At 43.6% G+C, this 20,622-nt stretch overlaps 2 protein-coding genes across 14 annotated transcripts in view; one reads left to right on the top strand and one right to left on the bottom strand.

Annotated features, from left to right (window-relative positions):
- The window catches only part of LOC118450196 (uncharacterized), a 39,054-nt gene extending 33,279 nt beyond the window's left edge, over window positions 1-5,775 (bottom strand). The window contains exon 1 of the mRNA XM_085655904.1: window positions 5,646-5,775. Within this exon, the coding sequence (XP_085512030.1) occupies window positions 5,646-5,648 (3 nt within the window). The 5' untranslated portion in view covers window positions 5,649-5,775. The remainder of the gene's footprint in view (window positions 1-5,645) is intronic.
- Window positions 1-20,622, top strand: part of LOC118450173 (uncharacterized) — a 45,327-nt gene that overhangs the window by 5,937 nt on the left and 18,768 nt on the right. Inside the window, exon 1 of one of the 13 annotated variants that reach the window (XM_085655867.1) lies at window positions 15,707-15,863. The exons of the other annotated variants lie outside the window; for them this stretch is intronic. The gene's annotated coding sequence lies outside the window, so the exon portion shown is untranslated. Of the gene's footprint in view, window positions 1-15,706; window positions 15,864-20,622 lie in introns of those variants that run through there. 13 annotated transcript variants of the gene reach the window in all.

The following is a 20,622-nucleotide window of genomic DNA, read 5'->3' as shown; positions in this document are numbered from 1 at the left end:
TGAGTCGCCTGCTCTATATTTGCTTTACGAAAAATACGAAAGCACTGGAGCAAATAATCTCTCGCGCAAATACCTTTCCAACTTTCCAAGCTCGTTCGCGAGATGGATGGACCTATTGTTTTCCTTTCTTTCTCTCCTTTTTCATTTAGTTCTATCGCGTGACATTATATCAAGTGCACGTTCGTTCTGTACGTTATTGATGTATTTTTATGTTCTGTTATAACAAAAAAATGCTTTATTCTCTTTTATCTCCGTGGACGAGCCAGTGGCGATCGATCGAACGATCGGACGCATCGCAAATAAAATCATGAAATTTCTTTCGCATTTAGCTTTAAAAAACATTCGCAAACGTATTGTGTGCGTGCGTCTATATATATATATATATATATATATATATATATATATATATCGTGGATTAAATAAATAGCGGCTCGAGTGCGACTGACGCGCGGATAGAAAAATTCCATTTGCGCGAATAGACCATCTTTTTGCGACAATTTGGCTACGCGATTGGGAACAAATTTGCGAAACTTTAGCACGCAAATATGCTCGAATAAAAAGTTTCATCAAGGGGAAATATTCTCTCTGCACGGTCGAAAAGTAACGCGGAAAGGTCTGTCTCGTTATAGACATAGCGTGGAAAATTGCGTAGAAAAAGTAGGAATGGCAAAATGTCCGCAATAACGAAGGACCTTGAAGTAGCTGGGGGTCCGTCTACTTGGCTGCCTAAATGCCTTATATTCGACTCTCTCTCTCTCTCTCTCTCTCTCTCTCTCTCTCTCTCTCTCTCTCTCTCTCTCTCTCTCTCTCTCTCTCTCTCTCTCTCTCTAGCCTTTGACAAGGCGAAGAAGGAGGAAGAAGGTATTGGTTCCTCTCGCCTGAGAAAATTCTATCCCTTTTAGAAAGGAAATTCAATGTGCCAAAGTAGTCCAGTCACGAAACTCGCCTTTCCATGGATAGTTGACTCCCAACGTGTTCCTTTTCTTCCTTCGCGTCTGGGTTGGGTCATCTCGTTGCGTCGCTGGAAATTTGATTTTTTAATCAAGCGCCGCATCCGAATTTCTCCGAATCGATTCTCTCTTTTACGGCCAAGAATTCGCCCAACTGAGTAGAGTTTTTTTTGTATTCGTGGCGGTCCAAGTTAGAATCGGTTATTCCTGGCGTTAATTTTACGCTCCCGCGTCGTGACTCGGAGGGGAGCCATCGTAACACGTGATGCGTGATGCGCGATGCGTGATGCTTGGTGCTTATGTCATCGAGGCCAAAGGCACGCTCATGCGTCTACGCTTTTATGCCCTTTCGCGCGGAACTCGTTAGAATGAGCTACTACGAGTAAGAAATTGCTTGAGAGCGAAACGAACCGATTCGTTTTCCGTCGTTCGAATCTATTACCGGGATAGATATTTTCGATCTATTGGCTTTTACACGGGTCATCATCCTTTCTAACTTTATTATCAAAGTTGTTCCTTTGAAATCGTCCCATTCTTCGAGGCCCGATGTTGTTTCACGCGACGGCCTCTTTTTCATTTTATTCCGTTTGATTAAAATCTAATCAAGATAATTAAAACTTTGACCAGAGCCATACCTTGTCCTTGTTATTTTCGGATCGTTTGGATGAAAACGAGATTGAATCGTCGAGTGAAAAGCAATCGCAAATTGGAATCGAAAAATTGTTCCTTTAAACCTTCGTTCCTTCGTTATTTTCATCGATTACGTTCGACCACTCCTCGATGATCACCCTCGTCAATGTAACTTTTTTTTATTTTCTATTCGACGCGAACAACGTCGTCCGTTCGATCAAAAATAATTCACGGTTCGTTTAAGATTTACCACGGTAGAAATGCTCTCGGTTAGAAACCGGCGAAGATCGCGAGAAAGATCGCAGGAGCGTAATGGACCGAACAACGCGATCTTGGATGAAAATCGTAGATCGCGGTTGAGTCTTGAGAGAAGGAGATACGCGCTCTTGATACGAGTTGTGAATAATTTTCACGCAAAGTGAAAACAGCTGTGATGAGTAGCGTTCCGCCGTCGCCTTTTTTTCCACGATATTTATTAGAATCTGCGATACGTACGCTCGTGGATCGTCCAATGATGATAATAATAATAATAATAATAATAATAGTAATAATAATAATTGTTAAAACGTACGAATAAGAGGGATCGAGATCGAGAGGAGTCAACTGGCGTTGGGATAGCGTCTAAAGGAGATTTCTATTTAACAGCGAACGCGAAAACGAAATAACTTCGAGTTGTGTGTCGTTGCTGTTTCCATGCACGCAAAATGAACGAGTGGAAAAAAAAAAAGAAAAATAAAACGAAAAGGAAATAGAAAGAGAAAAGAATATCGTCTGCAGATAGAATACGAAAGATGCGTGGCTTCTTTGGACAAATCGAAGATTACATTTTTACGCGAAATTGTTCGGACAGCCGGCGATAAAAGCGGAAACTTTCATTCAAGGGTGATAAAATTCTAACAGAGGGGGAAGTAACTCATAAATTATCGACGCAGATGCTCGTGACGGGTGGAATAAAGCATGTGTGTGTGTGTGTGTGTGTGAGAGAGAGAGAGAGAGAGACGCATATGAATGCTTCTCGTTATATCGAACGTTATCGGTTAATTCGGAGTCTTCGACCAAGTCACGAAGAACGTCGTGTTCTCGAGAAAATAATAAGTCGTTATCTCCCAGCTTGCATCTTCTTGACGAAATTTCGTTTACCATTTCCCTTTCCTTGCTGATGTTGTCATCGCTGGAAATGGTGCGATTTTGCGAAATAATCTCGAAAATGACGACGATTTCGTGCGATCGCAAAAAAAGATAAAAGAGAAAGAAACTAAAGATAGGATTCTTTCGAAAGGAAAGTTTCGAGCTATCTATCGCGTTTACCTACTTTACGAAAACTTCGTGGAAATGATACGTGGAAACTCGCGAAAAAGGATTTTCACCGAATCGGGTCGTATATTATCGAGCGACGTATTACGAGAAGGAGAACAACGACGAGAAAAAAAGTGCGGAGATGGAGGTGGAAAAGAAGAGCTGCTCGACGTTGAAACGTAAAGTGCACTAAATAGGAAAGGAGAGTGAGAGACAGAGAGGGAGGGAGGGAGGGAGGGAGGGGCGAGAGTAGTATCGATTTGCAGCATCTGCGACATCGTCGTTCGGAGGGCTCGAGAATTATTCAGTTCACGAGTGTGCACGTCGTTACAGGGTGGCGCTTTATTTCAAGCCTCATTCTGAAACCCAAACTACTCTACCCTTTTGTGTAAGAAAGCGAGAACTGGAACTTAGCCACGCGAAAATTGACGATATTTGTACGTTACGTAATAACGAGAGGACGCGTATGCGAACGGAGATTTTTCCGTCTCCGCTCACGTCCCTTTAAATCTCTCAGTATCGCGGGATTTTTGTCGAGTATTACGGTGCAGTCGACTTGAAATTTAATAGTCGACCGATCCTTCCGATCCTTTTCCCTTCTTTTTTTCTTTCTCTATTCGTTAAATGGAAAATTCATACATCGCCACTCGACGATACTCAACGTCGTCGAACGAAGGATTCTTTAAGCGCGTAACCATAGACGACGGATGTGTGTTTACGCGCGACGAGAGGTCTATCGCAACGATACTACTCAAAGAGATCTATCAAGAAATTGGGGTCGATCGTCCGGTTGGAAGTAGAACGCGCGTTGGTCAGCCGTATAGAATAATCGAGAGGGTTATTGTGTTCCTCGAAGATCGGTATCGAAGAGGTCGAGATAATTGTCCTACGCTCGCGAATCGAAACTCTTCTTTAATAATTGAATAGAACGATAGAAATATATTAGTCATACCGTAGCAGGCGATCTTCTCTCGCTTCGCTTCGCGAAAGAATTATTACGAGCCATAATCGCACGCGTCCAAATCACTGTTCCGTAAATCTATTTCTTTTCGAGTCCGATTCGAACGAAAGTATCGATCGATGTTCGACGGCATGTGTATAAACGCTTGCTTCGATCGGCATGCCAATTGCGGAATGCGAATGCTCGACGACGTTTCCAACAATACTCATGGGAGTATCGGAAGGAGAAAGAGAGACAGACGGGGAGAAAGGTGGTTCAGCGAGTCTTGGTTGGAAAGGGCAAAGTTCGCAGGGTCTCTTTGCCAGGGACGAGCGCGTTCTCCGGCATCGAGAGGCGCTAACGATTTTTCGATTCATACTCGAATGTGTTCCTACTGTGCGATCTGAAAATCGAAGGAAGCGAGCGAGCGAGAGAGAGAGAGAGAGAGAGAGAGAGAGAGAGAGAGCCTTCGGTAACTTGTTACGGCATTCTTCTCGGAAGTACCTTCCGTATGATAGGACGGATGAATGAGTAATGCGTCGTCATGAATTAAACATTGGGACGTACGTATGCGCGCGTGTGTCTACATCTCCTTCGCACGTACACAGAGAAATATGTGCGCGTATAAAGTAGATACCTGTTATAAAGTTTACAATCGTGATAAGACGGCGATATTCGGAAATATTTGTTTCTTTTATCTAACGTTATAAACCGAATCGCAGAAAATGTTAATCGTCGATCAAAAAACACAAAGGATATGCTAGAAAAAAAAAAAAAAAAAAAAAAAAAAAGCGTACCTTCGCGATGATACGTTCAAAAGAAACTTTCGTTCGCGTTAACAATGAGGAAGTCGATTGAGAACGAACGTAGGCGACGGAAGATGTGATATCATTTTTATTGGGCAAAAAGTAAGTAGATGAAGATAATAGAAGACGCCTACCTCGAGGAAACGAGCGATAAACGAGCATTAGTTATTTCGAAAAATATACTCGAAATGAATTTTTGTCGAAATTGGCGATTAAATCGTTTTCGTTCCTTCTAGAGGTAGCGTACGCTCTCGAATTTGAAAGGTCGCTGTTGGTTATCGGAGAAACGACGAGCTGTCGACGACATGCTCGACAAGTTCGATATGGAGTTCATGTTTCGAAGAGAGCGTGACTCCGGGCTGGGGGGCTGTTATATTCCGTTGGCGGACATACATGTATATACATATATATATATATATATATATATACATGCACAGCACAGGGACGAACCTCTCGCTTTCAAGTTTTATCGCTCTTGAGGGAGGCCAATGAAAAAGTACTCGGCGCCGCGTGTGAATTACAGAACGTCTTCTTCTCGTACGATCGTTACGCCGCTTCTATACTTTCTTTCTCGATGCGTACCTATAGCGCGCCAATTCTTCGCCTATATATAGATATTTACGTATTACCAACAACTAGACACGTATAATAGATCAATTGTGTATCACGTGTGTTATGTACATACGCGAGTAAGTTTTTCAGATTTATCTACAGGGAAGAGCATAGGTAAGAGATATCATCGCAATGTGTTGTATTTCCTACGTGTAGCAACGAAAACAATTTATCCGTGTACTTATTAAAGCTTCGCGTCACGCACGCAACGGATCGCGCACGGAGGATATCCTGTTAAGCAATTTCATAGGGCCGCGTTTGCTCGTCGCAAGATTTGCCGTAGGTAGAAACACGAATATGCGATTATTAAAATTTTGCCAAATAATACTGCCTACCTAAATGGCCGAGCAAAAATACAAAAGCGTTGTATCTCATAAGTAGATAAAACGCGGGAAAACGAAAAATACGAACCATAGATGAACGTCCGTCCGTCCGTCCGTCCGTTATCTTTCGACTATCGTTTGCAATCTTATTTTATTATTCATTTACATCTTTACGCATAGACGCCACGTTGGCGTCGTATTTTAATCGTCGCACACGCGCACACATTTACACGAAAACAAAGTTCTCCCCGTGAAACCTCGTGTATACGCGCGACATCAGAAATGTCGTAAACTTCGAACACAATGGCTCGAACTAGAGGGCCATTATAATCCGGGGGTATCGTACCGGATGTCTCGAACTCTCTGCGCGCGCGCCCCCTCCTCCCCACCCCCATGTGTGCGCAATATGCGCTCGTCGCGTAGACCCGCACGAGGAGGAGAATTTTTTTTCTACTTATACATAGGAGCGCGCGCACATATCCAGACGATTCGCATCGATTTATCAAAACTCGTCGTTGATAGGATGGGCCGCGGCACAAAGTAAGATCGATTCTCTCTCTCTCTCTCTCTCTCGCTCTTTTATCGTCTCTTATTATCAACGAGTCTTTCTGGTATCTATGCCAGAATATAGGTATACGTAGGTAAGGAAGAATATGTATATCGAGGTAGGCGACTTTGAATGCAGATTTAATACGGCTCTTGCGCGCTGTTTTCCACGCGTAAAGTCGCCGCACAATGGAAAGTCTGTTTCCGATCGATCGGAGAATGGAAAGAAAACGTTCGACGCGTATGTGAGAATGCGTATATGCGCGCGCGTGTGCGAGCACACTCATATCGATTATCGATAGAAAAGTTCAAGCTCTCTCTCTCTCTCTCTCTCTCTCTCTCTCTCTCTCTTCCTCTTTCGGTTCTTTCGTCGCAAGCACAAACGTCGAAGGTCTTTTGACAATGAATAATTAAGCCGGCAATTAGAGGATCCAATTAAAATAATAAATCGGCTTAATTACCCAGCTACGAGCGATTTCTACTATTTACTTTACCGGCGAATCTAGACGTAGGTATTACGAGTCGTACAACCTCGTCGACCGACAGTTGCCACTCTTTCATAGAGATCGTAACTTCGATTCGGGTAAGAAGAGCGAAATTAAAAGAAAAAGAACAAAAAAACTCGAGAGTTATTCCTTCTAATTGCCACTCGAACTTGGCGCCCTTCTATCTCGCCAGACTGCAATTATCGAACAAGTTCGTTCGCGAAGGGAACCGCTACTGTAGTTATTATTTTTCCGTCTCTAATAACAATTTACGGAGATTCAACGGGATTGATGTTCGAAAAGTCTCTTGGAAAAAAAAAAAAAAAAAAGAATTAGAAAAACATTGTTTCCGAATGTTTCGTTGAATTTATTTTTGCGACGTCCGTCGTATTATTCGAAACGATTTCTCTCGTATCATTGATCGAGATACGCCACGAAACGTAGACGCTTTTTGTATTCTCGACTTCGTCGTCTAGACGTTTGATAATAGTGTTCCTATAGAAAAAAAATAGAAGAAGAGAGGAAGAGAGAGAGAGAAAGAAAAAGAGACAAAGAAAAAGCATGCCCCCTAAAGCTTACACATCCGAAATCCCTCGGGCGTTCTACGGCGCCGCTTTCAAAACGCGCGCGCGCGCGCTATGCGATCTAAGAACGAATGTCTTGCGAGTTTAACGCCACCGACGTTTCTTTTTCTTTTTTCTTCCTTTCTCTTCCTTTCATCGGCACTCGCTACACTTTTAATGCTTCTTGTCATTTTATAATAATATTTCGCGTCATCTCGAGTGACCTCGTTTACGAGTGCAGCATGACGACCTTGTAAAGGAGCAACGGGCATATCGTTGCTTTCGCACGGATCGGCGATCTCGTTCGCCGTAGGAGAGAGAGAGAGAGAGAGAGAGAGAGAGAGAGAGAGAGAGAGAGACGCAGTACTCGAAAGTTACGAGACGACGAGGTTCGGTACGCGAAACATCGGATCCGTTGGTTCCCTCTTCCCCTCCTCAATCGTCGTTACCTCGTCGAAAAATGCACTAGGGAACAGAGGTAGGACATAGATAGCGCACGGTATAAATCGTCGGTAATAATCCCGGCATGATTCATCCTCGTTGTACCATCTCTATTTCTTTCTCTATCTCTTGACAAGAACACGAACCTCGTCCACGGGGATAATCCTTACGCATACTTAGGCGGTATTACCAGCATTATTTCCAACGTGACTGGGCTCCTTCTTCCTTGGCAAGAGTCGTTCGCCAACGTATCACGTTCGCCAACCCCGAGTTGGCCGAGCCACGAGAGAAGCCACTTTGCCCTGGAAAAATGACACGCGGTGTGCTCTGCATTATGGAACCTTCCTCTCCCTCTTCTCTTTCGCTTCCCTATCTCACAAATGACGATTCCTAAAACAGACTCGAGTTACTTTTCATTTCCACAATCTTATTCACGCAAAATCATTTGTAGAAAATTGCCAATTGGTCAATTTCTAAGTCGTTTTGTTGGAAACAAGGTTTAGATACATAGGTACATATTCAAATTGAAAGGATCTTCGCGAAGCAGCAATGAAATACAGATTGAATTATATCGGGTCGATCCAAGTTCAATGAGAATCACAATTATATAAGCTCCAATTCATCCTCCAAAGATTCTTTTTTTCTTTTTTTTTTTTTTTTTTTTTTTTTTCTTTTTTACGATTTCCTCCTTCGTCCGTCTCGTCGGGAGAAGAAGTCGAACGTGACGGAGCGCAAGAGCCAAAACGTCTTCTGCTTTTTTCCTTCCGAACATCGAAAGGATCTCGACAGTAAATTCACGTAGCACATTTAAGACGTACTCTCGACGGTATAAACGAATTCGCTCTCGCGACACGCTCGTCTTTAAGAGGAGAGCTCTTCTTCCTTTATTTCGTTTCTCTTGGAAATGTCGAAATTTCGATCTCGCAAGATCATAAAACAGCAGGGCCGATCTCGTCGCGAAAATTCGTCTTCTTTTCGAGAGAAAAGAAATGAAAAGAAGGGATCAGGCGATCCACTTCCAAAATAACTCTTCGAAAGTCGTCACGTCTCGGGTCGTCTTTTTAACTCTCTACCCCTCCTTTGCCTCGGAGATAACGTTCGACACAATAATATTCGATGAATATTCAACGGCAAAGTTGTATGCGTTGTCCTTCTATCTCAAAGTTTCTCGAATTTGATTTCACTTATGCTACGGTTTCCTCTCTTATTTTCCTTACAATCGCAATACATTTCGTACAGTAATTTATTCGATATTAATTGTACCATCTGGAACGATTTTTAATTATTACGGATGAACGCGAATATATGTATTTTTCAATTTCCGAAGGATCTTTTTCTTTTTTCTTACCACGCTTCTCCCCGGCCCTTGTTCGGTTCGGTAATTGTCGTCGCGTCGTCGTCGTCGTCGTCGTCGTCGTCGTCGTCGTCGTCGTCGTCGTCGTCGTCGTCGTCGTTGTCGTCGTCGTCGTCGTCGTCGTCGTCGTCGTCGAGAACAATCGGCGGAACTCATTAAAAGCCCTTGCGTCCGTCGGCGGTCGACGTGCACGTACGCTTATAACGTACGCCGTTCCGCATAATGACCGTGTTCGTTCGGCCCTTCCCGTCGCACTCGTCTTGTAAACTCTTGAGAACGTTACAACGTCTTGCGGTTGCCTGGTCGTATTAACCCTTTCGATAGATGGACCACTGGCTATAGTGCGTCATTATTATCATTCATATGATGAGCGTACGTATGTACGCATAGCATTGAAAATATGTACCGTGAACCGTTCGAACGTCACATCGAACAAGTAGTACTTGGTATTCACGTACGTCATTTTTCAATCGCTTTTAGAAATAAGTGATCTCTCTATGTCGGAAGTAACGAGGTGCCATTCAAAGAAGCTCCCGGATAAAACGTCACGTCGATCCGACATCTGTTTCCGGGATGTCATCGCATTGTACTCGCGTCTACGAGGATCGACAACGGCGACGATGACGACGACGACGAGAAGGAAAGGGTCGAGCGTTCGTGAACTCGAAGAAATTAAAAGGTTTGATTCGTCTTATGGGGAAAAATAAAAAGAAAAGCCGTTTCGGACGTCTTCTTAACTTTACAACTCCATCCGTTTAAAGTCAATATCATTGGTGGTTCGTAACGAATTCGTAAATTATGTCGTTCGATCGAGGAAAAATCGAGCCATATAAATATTATCAAAGGTGGCGAAATTTAGCCGATTCGCGAGATTTATGTCACATCCTCCGTCCTTTTTTGGTCATTGAGCGTGTCGCGTTCGACGTTCGAAACCCGAATGATTAATGTCTTTGCGAAATATGTTCGATCGTTGAAACGTTAACGCGGCAACGGCAAGAGAGAAACGTAATTATACCGTCTATGGTTTGGCATTAACGGTGCTAAATCGATCCCCTCGGATCCCCTCGTTGGAGTAGAAAGGATCCGCATCGATGATTAGGAGGATCGATTAAAATCATCGTTGTTTATAATCGATGAAAAACGCGATCGACGATACATGAGCGTTTCTTCGCCAGTAAATCCTTCGTTAATTAGTGCTTCTTAGGAACGAAGCGGCGCTTGGTACGCGGCCCCCTATGTAATTGTGGATTCTCCGTTGGCAGATCCCGTCGGAAGGGCTTTGTTTCGCGAATGCAGAGGAAGCTTCGCGTAGGTTTGCATGCCCGCGGACAATGACGGTTGAGAGTACAATACAGGTCTTCTGTCCTTTGTCACGTTTGTATATTTCTACTGCGTGAACTCTACTTCGATACACCATGTGTATCTATTCTTTTCTTCTTTCTCTTCTTTCTCTTCTTTCTCTTCTTCTTTCTCTTCTTCTTTCTCTTCTTCTTTCTCTTCTTCTTTCTCTTCTTCTTTCTCTTCTTCTTTCTCTTCTTCTTTCTCTTCTTCTTTTCAGCTTCCATTTCTGCTCCACTTCCACTTGGACTCTTTCCTGCGTCTCTTTCTCGCTCTCTCTTCTTATTACTTGTTTTCCAATCGAGTCTACGATTTTCCTAAGTTATTCGCCGCCACATTTCCGTTTAGCCGCTCGGCAAAAATAACTTTATTTTCGCGAATGTTTCTCCGAATTTGGATCGTTTCGTAACGAACGTTCGTAATCCGAATTTAAGCGATTCTGTCGGCAAATCCCCCTCTTGATATTAAATCTCAGGTACGAATGTAACCGTGATAATCGTATTCCGTGCCATGCGAACGCACCCTCGGAATCATCCTGGTCTTATCCCCCATCTACTAGGTAAGAGGATGCCCTTGCCCATTTTGCCTTATCTCGCGTTCTACGAGAAAGCCCACTTTAACCCGACGCTTCCCCCCCTTCGTTCCAGTCTCGAAACAATACCCTTTAAAAAGATATCAAAGATTTTAGTCGACAAAGAGAGCGGCTCGAATGGAGGAGAAGAAGACAGCCGCGACTATTAGATGAAAAAGCAGAGGGCTAATTTTTATTTCGAAACACGGCGACGCCATTTTTCCTTTTCAATTTCTAGTCTGCGAACGGTTCTGCTAATGTGCGTAAAAGTGCCGAGAAACTTTGAGACATCTACTGAGAAGGAATTGCACCGCGTAATCGCACGAGAGAGACGACTCGCTGAAAGCCGAGTTTTTGAAAGCTGCACGCTTGATTAGGAAAGTTTTCGAATCAGCGAGAGCTCACACCTCGTCGTTGCAGCTTCGATAGAATTAGTTTTTCGATTGCGGCGGCGAAACCTTCCGTTATCCATTTAATACGGTCGGCGGTTAATAACGTCGTCGTTTCGCATCGATCGACCCGTTGCGTTGCTCTTGAAAAAAGAATACCAAACTCGGAGACGATATGCCAAATTTTATCTCTGTCTCGATCGATCGAGCTACAAAGAAAAAGGGAAGGATCCGTGTTCGACGCGACGACGTGAAATTCGATGATCATTCGGGAAATACCGAATTACCGAAGATAAAAATTGTATCTACGTAAGATAGTACATTACGGATATGTACGTATTATATATTTGCGAGCATTTTGTTTGCCATTGAGAGAGTTCGAATTACACTCCTGCCGAGTCAGGATAACGTTTTTACGAGATTAACGTTTCGCGATAGCGAGAGTCTTACCCTTTAATCGAGATAATTAGGGTAAAACTTTTTTTCTCTCTCGCGCTCCGAGTTTAGGGTTACGACTAATTATCAAGGGGGTTGCCTCGTTCCTTATGTCCCGTATTAGGACTCTTTGAGACCGCAATTAGAGGTGAAGGTCGCAAACTATTTTCGGCCACGAAACTTCGTTTATAGATTTTCACATGAACGAGAAAGTTTTCAGGCAACTAAGCGAAAGAGAAAGACTGCCGTCAGGAGGAATATGGGCAATTAAACGCGAGAGTTAAATGGCCGTCTCTTTGGCCACAACTCGTGACCGTTGCCAGGATAAAGATCAAAGTCACGAGAAAAGGAGTGTTGTAGTCGCCGTGCATTCGATCGATATATATATATATATATCGGATTACAAATTGCACGCTCCGAAAAGTTGGCGAAATTTGGCGCGGCGGGCAATCCTTTCGGAGCTCTCCAATCCGCTTAACTTTGCAGATTTCTATGTTGGAACGTATTGGATCGAAAGCTTATATCTACGAAATCGCGTTATGCATCCGCACACTGAGCTATCGATAATCTCGCTCGAGAGACTTAATAATGCGTAGGGTTACTTTCGATCTTTCTTTTTTTTCGCCGACTCGTTCATAAATATCGAGAAAGGATTTTTCAAATTACTCGTGAGGAAGAAAAGTAATGTAAAGCGTTAGCGGGTCGAAGATTTGGGAAACGAACTCGCGAAGAGGATTAAATTACAAGCGTAAAATCGAATGAAAGTCGAAACGCATTAGCATAATTGCACGGAGAAGGAGGGTGGAGTAGTTTTGGCGAGTCTTTCGTATTTTCCTAACGAAATCGGTAAAGGTAAGAGAGAGAGAGAGAGAGAGAGAGAGAGAGAGAGAGAGAGAGAGAGAGAGAAAGATGCGCGTGCGTATCCGCGCCGAGAAACACCTGGGTATCGTTAAAAGGACCATTTGCGGCTTCGTCCCGTCGCTGCCCGACGATCCTCTCTGAAATTCTTATTTATGCTTTTAATGCGTTTAACGGCACGCTCTCTCGCATCTCTGCTGTGTCCGCGAAGATAGCTCGGCATAAAGCTTTTTCGCCTTATCGTTCTCTTCTCGACTTTCTTCGTTCTCAGGCATTATTAAGGCCACGTCCTCGAAACGTCCGGTCCCGTGCGACGACGGCTCCACCCAGATTCCGCGGCCCATCGTTCCGATAATTGATTACCCTTTGGTTCTTCCTTAACGACGCTCGCTTCTAATTTTATACCTTTTCCAATCTCGCACGGCATTTTTCCGGCATCAAAACTATGTCACGATTTCGCCAAGTAAATTGAAATCTCTCGGAAAGATGGGCTACGCGCGTCGGTGCGAACGACAGCTCGTTCGCACGATATCGTCGAGCAGAAAGCCCCTATCCCTCTTCACCGTCCCTCCGTGAGATCTCTTCTCACTTCATCCGGTTCCAAACAACGGAACAAAAGAAAAAAGAAACTCGACTAACGAGGACGCACGTTATATTCGTTCGATTCGACGCTTACGTGGATCCGAATCTACGGAGGGATAAAGAAAAAAGAAAGAAAGAGAGAGAGAAATAAAAGAAAAGGGAGGGCCAACTCTTTGGGAAAGAGTCGAACGGAAGTCTTCTTCTCTTCGTAAAATTTTAAGAATTTCGCTTCGCTGTCGCTAATTTGCGATTCGTGAGGAGAATGGCCTCGAGATATTATGTTCGATCGTGTGGCCATTGCCTTTTGGTTCGACCATATTTTTCTATCCGTTGTGAAAAGATGGTATTGAGTCTCTTCGTCTTCGATAAATGGAACAATATTATCTTGTTTATCCGTACCAACTGAAGAAAAGAAAGCGAACATAAATAAATACATACATATATACATACATACATACATACATACATATATACACGCGCGCGCGAGTTTCAAGGGCACTTTTTGCATCCTCATTGTACTCTCCGTCGGAGTCTTTATCTCTTCGATTCCATGTGCAAACGATATTGCGCACTTTGGAAATGAAAGGAAGAGAGAAGAAAACGTCTAGCCCGCGTCCAATATCTACCATCGGCAAGAATCTTTTGAGGGGATAAATTTTATTTGCTTTGTACTCGACGTAGGCACGCGATACAACGAGAGATATTGTGGGTCGATCGAAAAAGCTCTTCGTAGCCGGCTAAAGGCATGGTATTCGAAATAATTCGAAACTCGATCGAATAGCGAGGAGCTCCCTTCGTTACCTTTTCCTAAGCGCTGGTATAAGGAACGGTTATTCTTTGAACGGCGTTAGAAGAAAGAAGAGAAAAGGGAAAAGAAAAAGCTAGAGCGTGTCCAAACGTTCGTAAGAATTCTCGCCGGCTTTCAAGAGTGGGTAATTGCTTTTAAAATTTCAACCAAGTGGCTTCGTACCACGAAGAAAAATTCATTCCAGCGTTGGTAGCACTCTACGAGACGCTTTATAATGCTTCGCGCGCCTATTAGACGCTTTTAACACATCTCGCACCTGCTATAACTCGCGATTTTACCTCAAGAGCCGTCTTTTATCGACCCAATGAACAAGAATAACGTAATTTCGTTCGATTTCAATCACGCTCGACATTGGAACATTTATTAGATTACGTAAACGTATCGTTTTTGCGTCCAGAAGTAGTTGGAATTATTTCAACGATCCGTACGAGTTGGTATGCTAAACATCAATATATATTCAAATTTTCGCGAATAAAGGAGAGGGTAAAAGCTTCGAGGCACCGTAAAGATATATACCGCAGCTTTAATAAGATAGCCTCGACCTTTTCCAAAAGAAGGCTCTCTATCTCTGCTTCTCGCGTGCACGCACATATATATAGCCTGGCTATATCCCCTTCTCCTTTTCGCGCGCGCGCGCGTGTGTGTGTTTGTGTGTGTGTGTGTGTGGAGAACGTCGTCGTCGTGCGAATTATCGCGCAAAATCGTTAACCGTACTGCGTGATACTCGACCAGCTCGTCACAAGCAAAAAGTCGACAAAGAAGGAAAAGCAAGCGAGGTGCGACAAAAAGAGAAACGAATGGTCCAGAGAGAGAGAGAGAGGGGGGGGGTCGGACGGACGGACGGAGATCGCGATGCCATCGAAAAACGCTTAACGACCTGGTTTTCTTTTCTCTCTGTCTCTCTTTTTCATCTTGTTTTTTTTCCGTCCCGTATAGTCCAAGATTCTCATCTGGAAGCTCGTTTTACGACCGTTACGTCTTCGACTTGACGCGTGCAGGAAATAGGAAGCGAGCCGTTTTTAGACCACGGATTCCGCGAAATGGTACAAGATTACATCGTTTTTCAACTAATTGTATTAAAGCAGACAATATCTTGTACGGTATCTCGTTAACTCGAGCTTGAGGTTATTTCTAGACACGCGTAAAAGACTCCGTCGTGCAAAGAAGATAGGTACGGGAATAGGGTGATTTCGAGACCTGCCACACGAGATCGAACGGATAAGAAAAACGGAAGGCGGAAATCCAGTTAGCAACAAAATTCATCGTCGCTCGGTTATTAACGGTCGGTTAGCAGCAAGCACAGCAGCAGAGTAGTGCGGCAGTGGAGGAGGAGGGGGGAGTGGTAGGCAAGTACAGGGCCGAGAGAGAGACTCGGCGAACGAAGTCGCGCCTCGGCGGAGCCCCGGGCTCGCGAGCTTTTCAGAGTTTTCCGCTCCCGTACTCCTTTCCAGCAGGCAGCAGCCAGCCAGTTTTTAGTGCTCTTTTCTTCGTCGCGACAGTCATCGTGTGTGCCATTCGTTGCAACCCGTCACAACCACTACCACCATCACCACCAGGATATCGCGTAGCGTACCAACACCGGCGCCTTTCACAAAATTACATTTTAATTCGAAACCGGACGACCTCGTAATCCAACCGGACGACTCTCTCAGAAAAGAAGCGTAAAACGCATCTCCCCCGCGAAAGCCAAATTCCATCATCCTTTTGTCTTTTTTCCTCGCCCTTCGAATTTTTTTTTTTTCTTTCTTTACATCTGTTCGCTTTATACACCTATACGCATAATATACGTTGACTTTGCATTTTCATCATTCAGTTGCAACGAAGGAAGAATATAATTAATACTGGCGGATGGCCTCTTATCTGGTCCGTCCAGAGTCGGATGTAACTACTTATCGCGCTGTGGACGTCACATCGTAAATCACAAGGAACGACGAGCGTACGTGCTAATGAACCACTTTTGTTTCGAAAAGAACCATTTGCGATTCTTCTCTCTCTCTCTCTCTCTCTCTCTCCCTCTCTCTCTCTTCCCCTCCCTCCTACCGTGGTTTGTTGCGTAAAGAGGAGAGGAGGAAGGAAATAAACGTCGAAAAGAAGAAAAATAATCCTTCGACGAGGAGATTTACGATCGAAAGGTAAGCAGCGCGACAGTGGCAGGTACGCGAAAAGAGAGAAATCGCGTCTCCTCTCGAAACACTTGCGCTCGCTTCTATCCGCATAGACATACGCCTATCTCTCGTTCATTAATATCCAGTAGCAGCTCGTTACGTTGCATCTAGGACGACGCGCGTTTCGTAGAGGCAGGAGAAAAAAAGGCCGATAAGAGGACCGTTAATTTGTCGTAAGAGTTATTGTTAGTCGCGCGATCTCTGACCATTTACGGTTACGCGAACGTGAACGTTTAAATGCCATTGGAAACCGGTTCGCGAGCATAGCGCTCGAAAGACGTACGGTATTGTAAAATATACGTACGTACGTACGTACGTATGTACGTATGTGCATAGGTGCATGTGCTTATGTACCTACATGCAGTACCTTTCGAAGCAGTTAGAGAATTTAACTGGTGGAAGAGCGCTGATCTTACAAAAGGTGACACGTATTAATTGCATTAATCTCGTTGAGTCGATTAACGCGATAGACTCGAAGCGATTCTAAGCACGAAGTCCGATACTCCTCGATGGAAACGTGCTACCGTTGGGACAAGACATATTTGGCACGTCCTGTATTGTCGTCGGACAGTCTTTGATTAATCTTTGATTAGCTACTTCCCGTCCTGTCTGGCATCTTAATCACCACTAGGGACGTTGATTTTCAGTTGAGGTAATACGCGAATCTTTGATCTTCCAATTTATTCGTATTTATCTCGGATTATTATTATTCCGAGAGTTCTCTCATGCGTTGAAAACTCTAATCCTCGTATTAACTTTATTAAGTCTTTCGCGGCTATAAAAGTTACAACTTTATATAGTCGGTAAGAGCTCATTAAGAGTCCTCCTATCTACCAAACTATCTAAGCCATCCTACGCGCTCTCGTTCGGTTCCTCGTTGCTGGCTTCCGTATTACGCTGAGCAACTAATTCCAATCGAATTCCAAAATTCCATTTCTCCGTCTCTCTTCCGCAAGAGCAACCTGTGAATCGGCATTACGCGAATCTACCTTCGGACGTATATTTCTTGACTCGAAATGAAATAGAAAAGTGGGAAGCAAAGAGCTGGCAACGGTCTCGGGGATAGATACAAGGGCTGTGGATGGAATCGAATTAAAATTGCGAAGAGTATGCTTTTAAAGTAACACGCAGAGAGAGAGAGACTCTGGGAATTTTCTTCTAGCCTTTTTCATACCACGATTAAATATCCTCGGGTACTCTCGTGGAATTGAAACGAAATGTGCTTATAGATTCGTGTAGAAACATATGCGGATACATTAGCGCATGAAACGGATTCCATAATAGCGATTCGTATATCACCGGTATACGCGGCCAAATATAAATCATGTCGCGTGTCGTTTGTCGCAGAATCACATACATAAATACGATTCATAGTACAGTAGTTATTTCCCAAGACTCTTACGTCGAAGTTTATGGAATCTCGTTATATCTATGGTTTTCTTCGCACGTTGCGAGCTAAAACCGTCGCGACGTACCATAAACGACTGCAGCACCTGTCGCCTTCTCGGGACTTTCGCACGAACGAAAATCCACCGTCGCGTTGTTCTTCTTGTTGTTGTAGGGATTTTGCGCATCGTTTCGAAACTATAACTTGATTCGCTTTAAAGTCGAATTCAAATGACTCTTCTCGACTTTGAATACTTTACCATAGAATATATCTAAGGTACTACATGATGTTTTCTCATGTAGAAAAGGAGTATACGAGAACTATATTTATAAATACCTCCTGTTATATACGAGATAAATAAACGAGAAAAAATTTCGTTCCTCTTTTGTACAAATAGAAAAAAAAAAGTTGAACGTAACGTTGCACCGAAATCAAGGTTCTTTTGAAAAACTACGTATTATAATACGCGAACGGCTACTTTATGCTACGCGTTATGCCAGACGAAACGGGAGAAAGAAAAAGGGTGATAGTCAGACGAAGGGAAGGTCAGGACAGGGTTGCGTCTCGTCGAAGAAAGAGGAAGGAGAAGCTCTTCCTACGAAGGTCTTCTTTCGATTTGTCACTACGACGTTACGCTTGGATATGTGCGCGCGCATGGAAACGACATGCATATGCATTCAGAGAGAGTGGTGCACCGACACGAGAGGTGGATTAAAATGAAAGAAGAGGGTAAATTGAAGAAGTCTCGAGGGGATGCACCGAGAGTGGGAAAAGCACCCTGCGGCTTGCACGTTGCTATCCAACCTGTGACAGCTCGGGTCTTGGGGGATTTTTCTGACAAATATCGGAGGTCGCTCGTAGGAGCTCTAACCGTAGATCTTCCTCCTCCCCTTTGCATCGTCAGCAAATCTCAGGCCTTCTCTCTTTTTCGTTCGTTAAAAAAAAAAAAAAAAAAAAAAAATCGACGTTATTTTGACGTTCGAATTGGTCTTGTGCGTTTAACTACATTACCTCCACGTTATGCGCATATGTATACCGTATGGTCCACTTTCGGTCGATCCGAACCGGTTCCCACGAATTTGGCTCTTTTCCAACGTAATTGTTACGTCGGAAACGAGTTTCTCGTTCGGTTGATACGTTTAATTACACGTAAACTCATTTTTCTTATATTCTCTCTCTCCCCTCTCCCTTCTGTAAAGTGTAAAAATTTATCGAAGAAATTTTCGATGCAATCAAAAAAAGATTGTAAAAACTTAAATTCAAATAAGAAATCGGATAAAAGGAAAGTAGCGATTAGATTTACATTGGTATTTGTAGAGCATCGATTCGTTGACGGAACCAACGAGTTAACTTTGAAAGACTGTAATAAAGCATCGAGCTTCATTTCCTTTTCTTTGGGGAATATAAGCGTAGAATAATATCTACTAGTCTCAGGTTGCCTAGCTGTTCGGATACCACCGTGTGTCGTTCGAGAACGTCGTAAATAACATTTCCCACATTCTGGGCGTCCAGCAAGTTAATGTGACCCCCACCTTTTCTCTCTCTCTCTCTCTCTCTCTCTCTCTCTCTCTCTCTCTCTCTCTCTCTCTCTTGCAACGCTAACCTCCAAACTAACTAACTTAATTAGGCTGGCACCGACCGGCCACTTAACTTCATCAGTGCAACGTCGTTGATCCGCGCATACTACGAGTAACCCGAGGCAACGCTTCTCGCATTGTTTCTACAACGTCGCTCGCTTCTATTCGTCCCTTTTCCTTTCGCTTTATCATAGAAAGGCTCTTGAGCGGCGGAGATTCTCCAGGTCGCCAAAAAACAGGCTTTTCTCGAAAAAGGAGAGTTCTTGAGCATTTTTACTTTTAAATATCTGGAGATACTATAAATAAGAGGATATTTACGTTAATTCAAAGCGATCGATTTTATCGACGCGATGGAACCCCATCTCATTGATACGCATAGTATACGACTGCTACTTTCGTAAGAGAGATCGATTCAGACGATAACGCGAGAAATATTATTTCTCCTTTCTGCGGTTCGCAGCGAAAGGAGTAAGAATCGGTTTATTCGCAGGGCCGACGAGGTTATATCTCCATGAAGTTCGCCTCCTTCTTCTTCTCCCTCTGCCATAAAATACGAGGGACTCGCGCCGATCTGTCGGCATCCTCGTCGTCGTCGTCGTCGTCGTCGTCGTCATAGTGGCGTGGGACGAAAATCGATGCAACATGATGCGTACGAGAGCCAGAGAGAAGCGTAACGTGGGAACAAAAGTATATAAAAAAATGTTGCTTCGAATTCTCTTATATTTTCTCGTGATGGCGTTGTAACCAATTCTTAAGCCTTTTACCGTCCACCCAGATCGAACAATTTATTTCCAGCGTTCGCTACGAAGAAGAAGAAAACTATGGAATTGTCGAGTAAAGCGCAAGCCACGCCACGTTGCTTTATACGCAGCCATTTCGAGAACGCGAAATAGTCCCTTTGCTGTGTCAGGGTTGAATGGACGACGTCGTATGCGAAAAGAGACGACAACGGGTGGTATCCGTGTCCCTCTCTCGCAGAGCTCTTTTTGACGACGCAACGTACCGAACTCGTAAAAGCTCCAGGAGCTTTTGAAAGCCGCGCGCTTAAATCCGGCGCGACCGCTTGCGTGTATTTCAGAGTGTATATATATATATATATATATCGAGTTACATACATTCGATACTTTGTTCGCGAGAAGGCGAACGCGTAGCTACAAGAGAAATAATTCTTCTTATTTTCAACGAAACTCCAGCAAAGATCGCTCGTCCGAAATGACGAGAATAAAGTTGCGAGGGAGTTAGAGAGATAAAGAGAGAATTATTTGTCACACAGATAGACGATTAATTTGTCTACATGGATAAATGTACATCCGTTGACGAAATTAACAGTGAATATTAAATATTGGTCTAGTTTTCTATCTTGTTTGAATCGTCGCCTTTATTTTCATCGAACGTTCGTCGGGCATTAAGTGAAATGCGGTATTATTTGGGATAACGATCAATGGGTGGAACGTGTCGTTTAATCTCGATCGTATCGTGGTTGCGGACTTGATTATTTAATTAATCAAATCGATCGAACCGATGAGTTTAATCGAAGAGTTTTCAATGGACGAACGATAATCTGTA

The sequence above is a fragment of the Vespa mandarinia genome, chromosome 3 (assembly GCF_050613455.1).
Source record: "Vespa mandarinia isolate Hongniang chromosome 3, ASM5061345v1, whole genome shotgun sequence".
Taxonomy (NCBI): domain Eukaryota; kingdom Metazoa; phylum Arthropoda; class Insecta; order Hymenoptera; family Vespidae; genus Vespa; species Vespa mandarinia.
The sequence above is the reverse complement of the archived record's forward strand: the minus strand, read 5'-3'. Positions and strand labels throughout refer to the sequence as shown.